The sequence below is a fragment of the Lepeophtheirus salmonis genome, chromosome 13 (assembly GCF_016086655.4).
Source record: "Lepeophtheirus salmonis chromosome 13, UVic_Lsal_1.4, whole genome shotgun sequence".
In the NCBI taxonomy this organism is placed as follows: domain Eukaryota; kingdom Metazoa; phylum Arthropoda; class Copepoda; order Siphonostomatoida; family Caligidae; genus Lepeophtheirus; species Lepeophtheirus salmonis.
The window spans coordinates 13,659,667-13,677,349 of NC_052143.2; the positions used below are offsets into that span (position 1 = coordinate 13,659,667).

The window sequence follows — 17,683 nt, forward strand, 5'->3', positions numbered from 1 at the left end:
TTTTATGAAATATATATGGATTTTATATATGTATTTGTTTTTCATAGTTATAATATTACAGATGATTAGAATCATAATGAATTAATAATTTTTCAAAAACTAGTAAGTACAGTTTGACAAAGATAATAATAACTCATAATTAATTAATTAGAAGAACTAAATATTATTGTTATAAAGTTAAAGAAAGACAAGTGTTTAACTTTGGAACAGTTTGTATATAAGTTTACGTGTAGTAGTATATATAAATAAATGATTACAAATAAAGAATCATGATTTTGTAAGTTTCAAAGCGAAAAAAAGCGTCCTAGAAAAAAAAACTTCAGTCTTGAAAAAAAGAAAGAAAAGAGACTATTCATGTAAGTATTAATGTTGAGATAGGGATCTATATTGTATATATGTAAATTTAAAGACTATCTTCCCTATTGTACTATTATGCAATAATAATAGTAATACAGAACCCTTTGGTTTATATAGCTAAAAAGGGAAGAAATAGAATAGAGATAAAGAATGAGAAAAGGAGGGTAACTCACACAACCTATACGTTTGAGATTACAACCCGAAAAGTCTTGGAAAATGACTATTTAAGTGATTTAAAAAATAAAATAGAACAATGTTCATTTGTAAATAATTGTATATAAGAATATTATTTTGGACAACTTAACCAATATGATCATTTGTTTAAATAGCTTTGTGCACAAAAAGTAAGTTAATTAATAACTGTTAATAAAGAAAATCTAGCTTTTGAATTCTGTGATCTCCCTTTCTCGCAAAAAAAAGAAGAAAAAAAGGATACTACATAACCTGGTACTGCTGAAATCTACCTACAAAAATACAAAACTCATAAAGACAATGGATATGTATTATAATAAGGTTCATTTTATAAGAGTTTTTTTTCTTTTTCTTCTACTAGTAGTAAGATAACTTTTCTTGAATACACTACATATGTAATTCATTTGAGTTTAAAGCGTGTACAGACAAATTTTTTGTTTCAAATATATAGTTTACTTATTTTTTGTGTAAATATGATTAAGGCCACATATTATTTTTTATATCCTATCGTCACATTATGCATGATGAAGATGTTTTTGGATCAATTTTTTTTTTGATAAAGAGGAGAATAGAAAAACATTTATAATGGAATTTTAGATAGATAGATAAGGAACTTTGGAATTGGTTGTCAAAGTTCTTGATCAAACAAATTAAATAATAAGGAAGGAAAAATAGCGATTTGTTGCTGTTCGTTTGAGTCATTGTAAACGTATGTATGGTTTTGAATAAGAAATAATTACTCTTAAGCTAAACATGATGTGGATTCATTTTTCGGGGACGATTTTGAACACATAAGATCACGACGTCTATCATATTCCTCCACCGACCTGAAATATAAAGTACTATATATATCCACTGACGAAATAAAATACATATTAGGGTTTCTCTCCAGGAATTTATCGGGGTTTTTTAATCCCAATAGAAATAAATATTTTTGATAATTCATTTAAGATAAAAATTATAAAAAGTTAAACCACAGCGCAAATAGTGTGCACCAACAAAAAATGATACCTAATGAAGCACATATAAATATTTATTTATAACTTTACCAACTTATGTAGGAGATGTCGTTACCTTTATTGTAACTTGTAACCTTTCTTATGCAAAGAAACAGAAAAAACACCCAGAATCAGTTGGCAAATTCTTCTTAACTATGGTACTATTATTCAATAACTGTTGGGAATTGTTCACATCTCAACAAGAACGAATTCGTATTCGTCCAATCAACGTTCAAGAACAGGGGTAAAGAATCAGAGTCATCGACAGTTGACAGGCAAATACAGTGTAACTTTTCGGGTTCCGCGAGGAAACATGAATTAATTTTGGATCCTTAACAAATCCATGGACAAGACTAAAAGACTGAAGAGAAGGAAAAAGACCACAAAAAGAGGATATAATAATCAAACAAAAAAACATATAAATATATTATGTTTACCCATTTAGGTAGCCTCAATCAAAAAATGACTAGAAATGGGACTTTTTCATAGAGCTCGAGGAGAGAAAAACGTGAGTCAATAGAGGAACATGGCGCAGTAAAATAAATTTCAAGCTATTATCAGGATTGAATGAAATAATTTTATTTCTTCGTTGATAGTTCACAAAGTAGAAATTGCATTAGGAACAAAACTCAGAGGATTCCTCAGAAACATTATTGTCAAAATGAGTCTATATCAAATATAAATTATAATATAAAACCCACTGATAATTTTTTAAATCGAGCCCATAGTATAAAAAAGTAAATTATATTACTTGACAAACTCATAAGCTTATAGTTGGATTCCAATTAGCACGTTTGATGACATTGCTCTGATCTACAACTTCCTTTCTAATTATGTCTTTTGGAAAGGTAAACAATTTTATAGACAAGAAGTATAGAGACTTGTTATCCCTAGCGGATCTACTTTTATAATACAGTGTACTACACATTTGACATTACTTTTATGAAAATATATTGCAATGATTGGCTAATTATAAAAAATAATTTAATCAAGGCCCCAAAATAGTCAATAAAACTCCTCAAGACCTTTCAAATAGATATAATGGCAGCTGAAAATTTAAATCCAATCAGAAACGAGAAGAAAAAAAAGTGTCCACTTTTCCCTTGAGTCCTTTAGCCAAGACCAAGACTCGAAATTGATGTTTTCTTCATAAAATATTTTTTTTGAAATTTAAGAATATTTATTATTTAATATATCACCCCCAAAATTTGAAAATTTGGTTCAAGGAGTCTTTCTGAAGGGAAATTTCCCGTGAAATGAGAAACCCTTATACCCATGTAATATTAATAATGATATGATATTACCATTCATGATTCATATAGAAGAATTTGCATATCAATTGGTAGACGGTATTCTTGGCCTTCACTTCAACGTACATGGCTATAAAAAACGCAAAAAAGAAGAGTACTCCACAGGAGAGCGTTATCATTTCAGTCGATGTTAATTCACCCTGATTCGAATTGACTTTGCGGTAAGGGCCACGATCCTAAAATAAATTTGTGGCTTAGAGCTTTATTTTTGCTTATGTAGTCTATGTAAATTATATACCTCTTTGAAACATAATATAGTAACAGCTGCGCAGGTTATCATGAGGCAAACAGATATGATGAAGAAGAGATGGAGGATTTTATCTCGGAAAGAACATTCTGGAAAGCGCCAATGAGTTATCTGCAAATACAATAATAAGAAATAAATCGTACAACTGTCTGGAACAAAATTCTTGTCCCCATTATGTAGTTAACTTTGGTGACGACCCGTAATCGAGCTGACTATATTTAATTATAATCAAAATGGCGCTTCTACATATGTACATTTTATGAAATAGTATTGTTATTATAAGAGTAGACTCAATAGAAATAATTAATCATTGACTAATTGCTAGAGTAAAATGCTCAGAATAAAAATATTGTGCTTATAGTACTATATGATGATGTATGTAGATGACACATTAAATGATGATTGTTTTAAAAGACGTACATTATAAAAAGTAGTTTATGAAATAAACTTACTACGAATTTTTTATGCCTCAAATACTGATATTGACATAGTTCGCAGGATGCAGTCCCATTTCTACGTTTACTTGAAACTTCCAACCATTTCTGAAATATATATGAAGAAAAATATGTCAATGTAACATAATTATTTAACAGAAGGAACAAATAAATCAAGGCAATGCTACACATTTTAAATCGTACAAAACTTTCTACATACTATATAATTGTTTATTCATATAAAATTGATCTTTATCCAAGGAAAAATAAATAAATCCTCCCCATCAAAAAGGCAGAAGTAAAATCTAATGTTAATTTATTTACTCTCTTAAAAGGATTTGATTTATATATGTATACAGTGGCGTTGCTAGCCCCTCTTTGGGGAGGCTCAGCCCCCTCCAATTTTTTAAATCATTAATATGCTGTGTACAATTAGCAATTTTTTCGTTTCATTATGAATTATTTAATTACAGCAGCATTGGTCATTCTAATTACCAACTATGAATTTTATGCAATTATTTCATTTTAATCTTTTTAAAATTACTTGCTTATTATTCATTTATGGGCTATTTGAACTTTACAATGCCCCACAGTATAGTTATCAATTACTGGTTTTCACCAAAAAGTTAAAAACAACACATTGAATTTATCGACTGTCTAAGGAATATTAAATTATTGTATTCACCGCATCCCATGTACAGTCTCATTCAACTTGTACACCAAATATATATACATATAATAAACCAATTCTATTACGGTGTTGATAATTTTTAGGACTAATCCCCCCAAATGACATATGCCAGTATGTATGCATACATATATTGTGACCATTGTACATAATATAAATTGTAATGCATCAATTATGAAATATATTTTTGTAAACAAATAGGGGTATATATTAATATAAATAATTGAGTTGGCACCTCATAAAAAGAGCCACATAATAATATCAACAACGATTAGTAATTTGTAATTAATACTACATAGAAGGATTATATCAGAAAATGATCTTTTAACGTTACATGATGGTTAAAATTAATCACTTTATAGTATGGTATATAAATAGGACTTCTACTCATAAATATTCAGATCAAAACATCACCATAATATACGATTATGTATAAATTGTTGGGGAAAAAAGATTAGAGTTGTAAGGAACCAGGGTGTCCGCAGGATTACATATATATATTTTTAGGGGGCGCTTAGTTTTCAGATTTTTTTTGTAAAAAAAAATCTAAAATCAAAATTATTTTGAAACAAGTTCGGAAAATCTACAGCTGTTTACAAAAAATTAAACGCCCCTGGGAATATGGTAAGTCACAAGCCATTTATTCTCATAAAAATATCGACCCTATTGTGTATGCTTAATATTATTTTACAAGTACGTAATAACTCTTCAGATTGTTTTTTCTGACGTAATCGATATATTGATAAAAGAATATGAAATAAAATCTATTTTGGCTACAAACATATGTATGAATCTACAGATTATAGCGTATTTGAAAAATATTTAGATTAAAGTATTGAGTAGATTTTTATTGATCTATTTATGAATAATGATTCTATATCGTAGAATAATATATTTAATTATTCTTGAATAAATAAGACATTGATTTAAATATTCCTAATCCACCTATAATATCTATTTATATATTATATTTATTTGAAAAAAATGTTTTATTAATTTTTAATACAACTTTTATTAATAATAATATACTTTTTCCTTTCTCATCTACAAAGATTAAAATGATTTATTAGAAGTGAGTGAGTAATAGAATCTATGATCCAAAGTATGAGTAAAACTTCCTACTAACTGATAACTGTTTGATGAGTGTCCCCCTCCCTATTTACCCATAAAATGCTGTATCTAATGCAAAAGACTCAAAAAATACCTTTTATGTCCACTAAACTGTTCCTTATCCCAAACCTTTTTACAAGGACCTTTACTGGAGACGATAAAAAAAATAACTGTCAAAGTTTGAGGCTACTCATGCCATTTTAATTTGGAGGGGGGATTTGTGGGTTCAAAATTGGCCATTCTTAAGCCTCTTGTACGATCTCAAATATGATGTTATGAGTCAAAAATTATACTTATTATATTTTGTAATATTTGATTTATCAAACACTATGTGCTTTATTTTTAATGAGTACTCAATGATTTGCGGTTAACCTGTTTAATCAAACACTATCGGTAGTACCTGGGATTGCCGGGAATAATTAAATAATAAAATTAATAAAAAATAATAATAACAGCTTGGAAAAAGGAATAATAAAATGACGTTATAACTATATTGTTATTTCTTAGATCAAAAATAGGTATATGATATACATCAGGGCGCACTATCTACAGTGCGCCCTGAATACACGCTCGATGCTACATGGAAAACATATATGAAATTTGATTAAATTGTTATTTCTTAGATCAAAAATGTATGTTTTTATTACAACATACATTTATACAACAGAGACTTACATTAACAATTGTCTGACCATCCGGGACATGCAAATTTGGCCGTCTGACAGGTTAATGCTGTATATGTGCTGTCCCAACGGACAGTTGGTCCCAAAAAATGTAAACTAAGTTTCTTTTGACTTGTGACACAGTTGCATTATTGTACAAACATTGCATTCTACTTTATTTCAACAGATTTAATATCGACAGCCATTATTTCCTGCTGATAACTTTTGCTCAAAAAAAAAACATAACTCTTCAGACTAGGCGCTTTTTTTCAAAAAATTAGTTTAAATTTTAATATTAAAGCCCTTTAGTAAATATATACAATTAAACTATGCTTTTTTAATATAGAAGAAAACATACCAAAATTTAAGCCTAGTTGAAGTGATAGTTGTTAAACAAAAATTAGGAACATTATCTTTGATAAAACCTGTGAAACTGCAAATTATTGAGTTGAAGTAGGTAATGAATTCTAATATTCATATGGTCCTAATAGGAGAAAATAAAGGGGTATTATGAACCCAAAAACGGAACTGTCTAAACTACATAAATCCATAAGTAAATCTCGTAGCATAATGTTCAATTTTTATGCAAGCAAGTCATATTATAATTTGCATAAAATAGAAGGAATTAATTTAGCCTTATTCCTTGTAAGATTGCCAAATGTACATATATATATATATGTACATTAAAGTAGATAAGTACGTATGAATTTGGATACTCTAAACAAAGAAATAGGTAATACATCCTAACAAGAAAGGAGATACAGGGTATATAATCTCTATGGGAACTAAATCTACATATAAATATATGTACATAATCAAAAAATAAGAAATAAATGACTGTCTTACCAATAAACAGTTATTATGAACATATCGTATGGATCCAAGACATCGACACGGAGAAATGAGTTGATTATTCGGCTCCATGGATGGGAGCTGGCAGATCCGACAAGCTGGGAGTGAGACTGTTGAGGAGGAGTTGGATAGACAACTCCCTGTTTCGACAAGAACTGAAGAGAATGGGGGAGGAAGGCGTCCTCGATAGAGATCATCTTCTTCCACACTACTCGAATCGGACTGTAGGGTTCCCATACAAGAAGGAGCCACTGGAATTGAAGAGGAGGGTGGAAGAGGATAAAGTGGATGATGATGATTTGGGACGGAGGAGGAGGAAGTTCCTCTAAGCGAAGAGGTAGAGGCAGATAGAGAGGATATGCCTATCCCAGATTTGTTGATGTTACCATTACTATTGAGTCCTTCCTCATCCTCAAAAATGTTTTCTGAATCTTGAGGGTCTTTGTGAATGTTTTCGTCCGGATTAGAGCTCTCATCACCAAATATATCGAATTTAACACCATCGATCTTGACTGGATCACTACGAAATAATTGAAAGTAAAGCTGTTATTGATTCATTCATATTTGAAAGCACATGCATGTTAATTAATTTGCATATATATATATATATATACAAAACGTATACATCTATGAATAAGTTCATAAACACTTCAAAAAAATGCTAAACTTTTTATGTTCTATGTTTCTCTCTAAATAGCCTCAATATAATGACCATTTATATTTTCTTGTATTTGTTTACTATTAAGATGGGGAAATAAATATACACCCTTTCTTTACTGTTCAAAAACACAATAATATTCAATCTCTAAACCAAGAACTATTCCTTTTTTGAAAAAAAGGAATAGTTCTCCCCTTCTAAACAACATTAGCTTTAAAAAACAAAAATACGAAAACTGGATTTTCATTAATGACTAGGGGAATATACAATTAAACATGAACATATCTATGTAGGTAGATAAGTAAAGTTTAATTTAATTTAATTCAGAAAGAAAAAAAAGAAGTTAAAGTACCTTTTTTGCTTCTGCTCGACTCCATTTTCAAAAGACCGTAGGCCCCTATTACGCGAATAATGATTATTAAAATTCTGTTTGAACTGAAACAATTCCTCTTGAAGATTAAATCTTTCATAAGCGGACTCTGAGAAGTGACGATAGCGATGAGACATTCCTCCGCCTTCGGCACTGATCCTATTACCAATAGGTTCAAACGTGGATTTTATTCCTAGGGGGGAAGACAGATTATTGTTTGCGCTAGTGGTTTGTGGCAGAGCAGAAGAAGAAGAAGTGGAAGCATCATAAAGGGTCTCAATTTTATCTGCATTTTCTTGTGCCTTGATCCATTTGGTGTATTTCCCCTATAAATAGAAAACACATATACAGATCCATTCATATTTTATAGATCGTTTGAATAAATTGGGGAATAAGAAAAGAAGTTGTTTATGCTACTTAAGTCAATGGCTAAGGTTATATTATCCTCATAATTAGTTGTACATATATCTGCACATGATTTCGAAGGACTTTGCTCCTCATTCCCTCCATGCAATAAGAAGTTTATATACATAGAGTGTGAGGGTCAATACATGTTGTAAGAAACACACACTGCCTCTTCCTTTCTTGCCTTAAATGACTACGTATGTGCATGCATATCTAATTGCATAGGAACAAAAATGTGAATTATGATGAAATAACTTTGATAGTTAGTTATTCACGTTGCAAAAATATACATATATATTTATTCACAATATGTAACATTTAACAAGAAGAAGAGAAAATCTCACAAAAGTTACCTTTCGTCTCATATCCTGCTATATCTTTCCCCCCGCGAATTTATTAATTCAACAAAATATATCGATCCAAAAAAATGTTTGTACATAGCTATTTTAATATGAAGAAAATTACTTCAATATGAAATAGTTAAAGAAAATAATCACAATAAGAATGTAAGGCTTTCTAGCTGCAACGTTGTAGAATGTACATGCAATTACATATTATATAGTACATAATTACTTCTATTATTGTTTATTGACTTGTTATTTAAATCTGCAGTTGCAGCCTTGGTGTTACTAAATGACACATATTTAATGTGTGCTGAATTGCACAAAATAAAGACCAAATGATCTTACCCTAAATCCGTTCTGATTGGAGTGCGAGCTGTCTGAATAACATCTTTGAAATCGATTTATAGCATGCTTAGAAGGCACTTTCCCCCCACTAGAGTTTGAAGAGGAGACAGTTGAAGTTGAGGAGACCGAGGATCCAGCCGATATAGAGGGACGCATTTCTATCTCAGAGGAGGTTTCCTCTTCTAGAGATGAACCATCTGGATTTATGTGAACGTCCACCACCAAGGAGCCAGATTTGCCAGAGCTGCCTTTTATACTAATGTTACCACTATTGACATTGTTGGAGTAATTATTCGAATGAAGGCCACACGTAGTAGCGGTATTGCCGCTGCTACTTGCACAATTATTATTGTTGCTACTGCCACTATTACTAATTTGACCGGATGAGATAACGTTTTCATCTGACTGTATGAGGATATCGTTATTGATATCAGTTAAAATATCGTTGACTACGTTAGTAACTTCATCATCAGATGAGGAAAGACCACCACCCGCAGAATGAGTACAAACGGTATAAAAAGTCTTTTCTGCGTGTCCTTCAGGAAGGATAAGGAGTGTACGTGGATGTGAGAGTTCTTGAGAGGGAGATCCTTCCTCCTCCATTGTTGCAAATATAGGTCTAAAACTATTTAAAGAGAGTCCTGGAGAATCCTGATTCGCCAGTAGACTCAGTGTTTCATCATCTTCATCCAATCCTGGTGGAGGTGGCATGGCTGAAATGAATAGTGTCCGGATAAGATGGGAGTGATGAAATTATTTCGAAAAGAAAAAGGACATTCAATCTGGAAGATAAAAACCAAAAATGCACAGGTATTAGTGAAACTTAGATGTCCAAAAGTAGTATGTACAATGTTGTATATCTAAAAATAAAAGGAGATCTGCTGCATTTGTGAGGTAAATATAAAATATTGTATAGACCTTAAAAAAGGAATCAAAGGAGAAGAAAACTCGCTCCTTTTCTTATTTTTCCTCTTTTGTAACATTTGCTTAGAGACATAAATTGAAAATAGTTCAAAAAGTGATAATAATTATCATTTATTTGACTCTGATTACAAACATGACGGTAACTATTTGAGTTTACTCCAACCCCTTTGTTCCTCCAGTTAACTTTTGACCTTTGAATCCTTTGCTATTTGTAATTCTATACATAAATATATATTGCCATCTTCATTACATAATAGATTAATGATAACAATTAATCCTATTGCCACAACTTATAATATTGTGAAGCTCATAGAAGTCGGACAAGGAGTAGTATCAACTACAGGAGAGTTAGTCGCTATAAAAAAAGTAAATCGATAACATCACAGAACATATAATTGTACATAACAACGACACTCCAAACATGTTCCATGAGATGAGTTGTACATATTGCGCATTTAACTAACATTATCTTCTCTTTGCTCACTTCTTACGTAATTAGGTACCTTATGTCGTTTAGTCAAAGTAAAGTAATATCTCACTGAATAATTAAGTCTGGTGAAGGAAACATACAAGAACAGAAGGTTTGAGTCAATACATCATAACCAGGCTAAGTAGAAATTATTTTTTTTAAATCGGAAAAGGGTTTTTGTTTTAATTAGTCAGACCATTCCTACCTTCATTTTCACCACATAAATTAATTAATTATCAGCAACATGAATAAATAAGAAGAAGAAGAGATAGTCTTGTAAAAATATGGATAAAATAATGTATGTACCAAGTAGAAATACTTTGAATGAAAGTCACTAATTAATATGATTATTCCGTTTTTGCTCTACATGCGAGCTTAATAGAGATACGACTACGTTGTTCAAGTTCCTAAAAAAACACTTTTTCTTTCTTTTACATACACAGACTACTAAAGGGGGTGCGCGTATTTAGTTTCATGGCAAGAGAGACGTGCGGGAATTCGTCTTTTCCTCCACACTTGAATTTCCCGCTCTTTTTATGAGGGCAGAAATATACTGGTTAACTCTTCTCACATACAAAGAGAAGTGCGAGAGAGAAAAAATATACATAATTCAACCCTATGAAGAAGGGTAGGTGAAGAGAGAGAAGGAGAGAAAAGACAAAGAAGATGAAGGGACGGAGGATCGAGGGAGGTTGAATAAACTGTGTGAGAGGTATAACTGGTTTTATTTATACTAATATATATATACAAATACTAGGACTAACAATAAGAAAAGAAGAAACACTAAAGTGTATCACGTTGTTTGTATTTGTTGTTTTGAACAGAGAGAATCAAACAAAAGAAACTAACTCCAAAGTAAAACAAAGCAATTTACTATGTAGGTATCTCACTTATAAATGCACTATGATTTAAAATGTGTTTATCACAATCAACAAATAATACTGAGGATCCACAATCAAAAAAAGTCGTCTTATTCTCCTTTCTTCTCCTAACAATGATCCGATGGAACAGTAATGGAAATTAAAAAAAAAAAATAACTAAGATGAAAATGTTCTTTTATTATTTATACAAAGAATGGAGTCAAGCCAGCCCAAAATTGCAAGATTGAGCGCTCTCATTATATAACTAATACCCAGGTAAGTTTCATATACATTTACATATATAGGTGTGTTTATAATATTTGCAGTTTTCTATGAGTGTGTGTCTTTTTTTTTTTGCAGTGTTAAATATGTCCCTTTATCAAAAATTATTTTCATTTTGATTTAGGAAGGAATCATGCCTCAGATAAAGCATTTTTTTCAGGAGCAATTTAGGAAATATTTTAGAGATTTAATAATATCTTGTGTTAAACGAGGACTGCTCGTCAACTAAAGCTGACACCGGGCTTTCCTATTTAAGCATACATACATTTTCTACTACCATTTGATGATAATTATCAACTTGTCTAACAAAGGTCTGAGATGACATTTTTGGGAGAGTGACTGACTATGAACCCATCACAAAAGTAACTCTTAATCCGAGGTATTACTGTTCATCTTCTCAAAAAAAAAAATCATTCTAGATTGTAATTATCATATCAACTAGCAATAAGTGCTTTGAATTTCATTCAATTATATAAAGTAATTTACATCATTATTAATACATATACTATTTGCATTTTTGAAGTTTTATCCTATTAAATTCAGACTGATGAATTAATCAATTCGACAATATGTATGTTTTACATATTTCAGAAAAAATATTATCATTAATATTTTTTTATATATCTTATGTTATGATTTATAGGATACAGTTCTACTTGCATTAACATATTATGTACATAACGTGTATATACTCTTATACGTAGAGTGAAGTCATCTTGGTTTGGTTTGGAGTGACTAGGGATAAATAAGTTATGGGGGGTCAAGGCCTACGTGAATACGGCCCTGATAGATATGTACAATAATATAAAAAATTGCATGGATGTACCTAGTTTTATTATTGTCCTAATAAGTGTAAGGAACATTTATGAATATCCTACTTTTACGTATATTTGAGCCTTTTCTTCAATAAATAAAAAAATGATCAAATTTAATTGGTATTTAGGCAATTACAACTTAATTTATACTCAAACTAACTTGGACTCCTCATTGTTTAGTTAAATTCTAATCAGGATTTGATTCGAGTTTTGTTTATTAACATTCAGAACTCAAATAAGAATCCGGATAGATAGCAGGGGATAGGAGGATAATCTGGATACACGAGGATTTTAATTGGGATATAAGTAGTTCGATTTTAGGGGAGCACTGTAATTTTTTTGATTTTAGGCTTATCCTTCAGCAAAAGTGTCTTTGCATGATATGTATCCATATTGATTGAAAAGAAATGTATTTAAAAATAAATAGAGCAAAACAAATTTTTCTCCAGACTACGATGTTTACCCATAAAAAGGGCGAATCCTCTCGAGAATTCTTCATTCTTATGAATTGATACTAAAAAAGGGGCAAAAAGCTGAATTTATGTGGATTTTTCACTTAATGTGTCATCTACGCGAAATATTTTATGTATTAAAAAATTGGTATCTGAGAGAAGGTTGACTATGAGCGTATTTATCTTTTATCCAGATTTGACTGTACTTACATATCTATCCATATATAAATTTATATATATATATCTTATATCGGACTCCTGTATAAGAAAATGCTACTATGGGTGAGAGAAAAATTCGGGGTCAACTTTTTTTTATCTCAAGACGGAGCTCAGTGTCATCGACCCGCTAAGACTCAGGCCTTCCTGAGAGACAACTTTTCGGGCTTTTGGGACCTCAAAACTTGTGACTGCCCTCCTCTCCAGATGCAAACCCCTTGGACTAATCTATCTAGGCGCGTCTAAAGGAGAGTGTGTGTATTACTCATGAAAGGAGTGTCCAGTGTCTAGAAGCTTCCATCATGAAGGAGTGGATTAGAGATGAGGGCTCACATAATGAATTAAAGTTGTGTCGAGCACTATTTTCAGATGATTTTGTTAAATAAATGTACTCAGTGAACCTCTCGTTTAAATTTTTCTGTTAAAAATTTGACAATAATAAAATATGTACCACTAAACAAGATCAACCCAATATATATATATCGGTTTGGAGATTGACGATCCAAAACCTCTTACAAAATAAGAAACTATATATATATAGAATATGATTATATCTAATAAGGAATAGCCGTCGACAGTTGATACAACAAATACATTATAATTGTTGATATTTTGAGGTTGCCATTGTGTTAAATACAGAATATACTAACTTTTCGCGGATAATGTCATTAACTAAATGCCTCTTAATTTTGGGTCATTTTCCTTTTAAGAAAAGATGTTGAAAGATACAATACAGATATAAATATGCCGTTTCTTAAGAATATATATATATATGTTTTAAGGTAACTATGAATATATATACGAGAATATGTATATTATAATAGTACAAAGATCCCTTATTTCAAAATGAATTATTATTACAATCACAAAAAATACTTTGTCTCTACTTGAGAAACATAAAAACCGCTTCGTTCAATGACATCCAAGAGGATCATGTATAATATACGTAGTAATCATTTGACAATTATTTCTTTATCTAGTCATAATATATCAATTCATTATAATTATGCTACAATGTTTTAACGAATTAATTAATTAGTATTTTCCACGGGTGTGTTTATCAGGGATTTCTTCATTCATATTATGACCGATAATTTAGTGCAGAGGAAATAAAGAACCGATTATAGAACAAAGTGTCATCCAACCTGGATAAGGGCAAAATTAGTTTATATCATGGCAAAGCAACTGTTATGAGCAAGGTTCACTAAGAAAAAAGTTATAATCTATACTTAGGTCAAGAAATTTTCTGACTTTTTATTTTTATAAAAGATCATTTTCATTTTTTGGGTATCTCAAAAATTTGTTGACGTTTTTCTAATTCTTGGATCTAAATAGAGCACTCGTAATGTTCAGTTTTGGACCGCATGCTTCCAGTTGAGTAAGAAAATGTATACTCCATAATATTGCGTGAGTGAAGCATAGGGCGAAATAAATGTCGTGGGCTCTTTTACTTCTTACCTATTTAAAATTTGATTTAAAAAAAAAAGAAATTCTGTTCTTTTTCTTCACTTCTTCTCAAGAGAACAAGTACCTATTTTTCTTAAGCATACATAAATGGTAAGCATATTCCATCGATTGACGTTTGTATATGAGAAAATAATATTAACATTTACATTAAGAATAACTTTTTTTCAGAAAAAGTAAATTCTTTTTATTATCTTTATGGGCTTTTTTTAATAATTTATATTCTCATGGAGATCTTTAAGTTTTAAAGTAGTGGACCTGATCCTGATTGTATACCTGAACATGAATTGTACCTATGCAGGGTTTTATGGGGAGAAGGAGGCTGGACCGTGGCTAGGATATTTTTTTCGTGGGGTTGGGGATTTTTCAGAATTTTAACGTTTGGAAGAGTCTATATTTGAACGAATAATAATCCTTATCTAGGACTTACAAAGTGAAAATAGAAAATTTTCACTTTGAAGTTGTTTTTTTAGACAAGACTATTATACAAATATTGCACATTCTCGTACATACTTATTTTCATAAATACAGAAAATAATGTTGTATACGTAATGTGTATTTAAAAAATAAAAATAAATAAAAGTTGTCATATGGTCTGAAAATTACCTGTACAAAATTGAATTGCCCATGGAGGTCATCTTTAGGTTCTACATATCGATCAAATTTTGAAAAAAGGTAAAACTCTTTACTTATTGAATATAGAAAGAATCCAAGAATACATTTTTACAAGAAAAAAGAGAAAAATGATTGAAAAACTTCCTGACCCGCGTTTAGTGTGCATCCTTTTCTTTACATTTTTAGAAAGGAAAGATCAAATTCTCTCTTTTTTCTACTTAGATTAGCTTTAGAAAAAAGCTTTATTAATCTTTTTTATAGGTTAGAGTTATGCCCATCATAATTAAAATATATAAAATAAGTATTTTTTTGTATTTTAATCTTTATTGATGAAGTAAATAACTTTTTTCTCCTTTCAAACTTTGATCTAAATGTGCTACCTAAAGATGACATCGTAGGAAAATGAAACTTTACATAGGTTATTATTATTTCCTTAACAAATCTCAACTTTTCCCCATTAGCCGTAATCGAAATTCGAAAAAAGTTGAAAAACAACACGGCATAATGTGCACATATCGAGTCACGTGAGTATTCTAAATACGTTTACAATATACATGGATTATCCTTGGACAGTCTGGGAGAGTTACGGTAAATGATAGGGGTTGGAGGCTTGTGCCTTGACTTTTACTTCAATCCATATTTTGAAGACTTGTGATAAGAAGTACTTGATTTCATAATCAAAGACTTGACGTTTCAGATCATTATTTAACACATTTTATCTCAATCATTTAAATTTTTTAGGAGGGTATATTCAAATAATCTCATGTCAACTTTTTAACTTGAGAACTCATACTGGACTCTAGGAAAATATTGAAGGACTTGGACTTATGAGCAAATGACTTTTTACCCACCTCTAAGTAAATGATAAAACATGGTTTTCCTTTCGTGTTAAACAACAGTAGTCATGGTTTACAGAGAAATGAGAAGGACCCACTTATAAAAACAATAAGACATTTAAATATGTACGCAAAGGGTTTATTAAATTACAAAATTGGTTTATTGACGAGTACATATATATATAATGTATATTTATTATTCTACATTAGTTAATATGATTACGTACAGTCTTTGACTAACTTTGTAATTTTGAAAACTTAACTTTATAGTTTACTTATACTTAATCAAATATATCGATACATATATTTGTGGATATACAAACAAACAAAACGAGAAATTGACACATATTTTTTCCCTTTTTCAACAAGATTTTGTTAAGAACAAATATTTAAAAAAAAAGTTTATTTTTATTTTTTTGCAAAAATAAGGCAAGAGTGATAAAGTCTGCAATTCATAAGTCTGTGTATATTAAAAAAAAAAAAAAAAAAGACGTAAATGAAATTTGAATCTAATAATGCATGCATGACTCAAAGTGAAGCTATTGTTATATTTTACCTTAAATATCTAGCAATCTGCCTGGTGGAGTGTATAACTTGTTTTTTTCTAATCTATAAATATGTTTTTGGGGAAATTAAATCACATCAACTCTTGTTCTGTTTGAGTTAATGTAGAAGACACAGACACACATAACAACATCTTATTGAAGGCCTGTGTTTATTATCAACTTCATGACAAATTAAATCAACACCCCACTCTTCATCTGCTTCTTGGATTAGTCCTTTTTTTCATCATTATAAAAAAATCATGTGTGTTAAGATATATATCACAGAGTAGCATGAATGTGTTACCTACATTTAGAAGATAGTTGTGCCAATGCGAGAGAGGGAGAAAAGTATCGAAAAGTATAATAGTTAAAACTAAGGCACTTTCTAAACAAACTCCTTTCCTAATGAAAGTAAAAAAACAACAACATAGTAGAACTTCTTGAATAGGATGTACTAACTATGAACTAAAAATATTAACTCCCTACTTTATGTATTGTTAAATCAATTTGTTATATTATCTTTGTATTATATTATATCTTCTCTTAGTCTCTTGTGAATTAATACATCTATTTTGATGTCTAAAGCTTACAACAACAATACATACATATTATGATGTTGAGATCCTTACAAGGCAATTTGCCATTAGCAAACAACAATGCATTAACAAAAATAAGCACATTCAAAAAGTCATAAAAATAGCATTAAAGGGGAGGATGTGGAGCTCATAAATAAGGAAAATACAAAGTTCCCTGATCAGAATGAGATTAATATACAATAAATACAACTTATCAACAAACATATTTATGTAGAAAATATAAAGTACAAGAAAACTTATGAATACTCACATGGTATAATTATAGCACTGAGCTCGTGTTGTACAATAAAACTTATTAACAAGGTCCCTACGTATGCCTTTTTCTCATTACTAAAAAATGTGATTGATTACATAAGATCTCATAGCAGGCTTCTAGACAGAGAAAAAAAGGTGACTGAAGGGATTTGTTTTAATGAAGTTGATTTTTGTGTTTGGACGCCGGAGCTAGAGACAAAGCAGTTTAAAAAGACATGAAATAAATGAGAAACGACAGCTGCACTCTTATCAAAGCATGAAGATAATAAATATGAAAATGATATTTAGTAACGAACTGGAAATGGAAATGAATTCGCTGTCAGTATGTGAAAATTAAAGCTTCCCTATTCAATTTTTAGGTTATTTAATACAGTTTTCTCTC

At 30.3% G+C, this 17,683-nt stretch overlaps 1 protein-coding gene and 2 long non-coding RNA genes across 20 annotated transcripts in view; 2 read left to right on the top strand and 1 right to left on the bottom strand.

Annotated features, from left to right (window-relative positions):
* Positions 1–17,683, bottom strand: part of LOC121128436 (uncharacterized) — a 25,976-nt gene continuing 8,293 nt past the window's right edge. The window contains exons 1-9 of one of the 16 annotated variants that reach the window (XM_071892733.1): positions 10,571–13,018; positions 10,436–10,503; positions 8,973–9,754; positions 7,861–8,204; positions 6,845–7,370; positions 3,560–3,646; positions 3,096–3,215; positions 2,852–3,033; positions 1–1,376 (exon numbers count right to left, since the gene is read on the bottom strand). In XM_071892733.1, the coding sequence (XP_071748834.1) occupies positions 1,292–1,376; positions 2,852–3,033; positions 3,096–3,215; positions 3,560–3,646; positions 6,845–7,370; positions 7,861–8,204; positions 8,973–9,683 (2,055 nt within the window). In that variant the 5' untranslated portion in view covers positions 9,684–9,754; positions 10,436–10,503; positions 10,571–13,018 and the 3' untranslated portion in view covers positions 1–1,291. Of the gene's footprint in view, positions 1,377–2,851; positions 3,034–3,095; positions 3,216–3,556; positions 3,647–6,844; positions 7,371–7,860; positions 8,205–8,972; positions 9,755–10,146; positions 10,403–10,435; positions 10,504–10,570; positions 13,019–17,296; positions 17,438–17,683 lie in introns of those variants that run through there. The other 15 variants (XM_071892728.1, XM_071892735.1, XM_040724015.2 and 12 more) reach the window with 15 other exon arrangements.
* On the top strand, positions 10,125–11,402 carry LOC139906932 (uncharacterized). Its single transcript, XR_011783155.1, has 2 exons — positions 10,125–10,262; positions 10,396–11,402. It is a non-coding gene; the product is annotated as an uncharacterized lncRNA (long non-coding RNA).
* Positions 17,481–17,683, top strand: part of LOC121128439 (uncharacterized) — a 10,777-nt gene continuing 10,574 nt past the window's right edge. For all 3 annotated transcript variants that reach the window (XR_005868154.2, XR_011783157.1, XR_011783158.1), the window contains exon 1: positions 17,481–17,619. This is a non-coding gene — a long non-coding RNA (uncharacterized lncRNA). The remainder of the gene's footprint in view (positions 17,620–17,683) is intronic.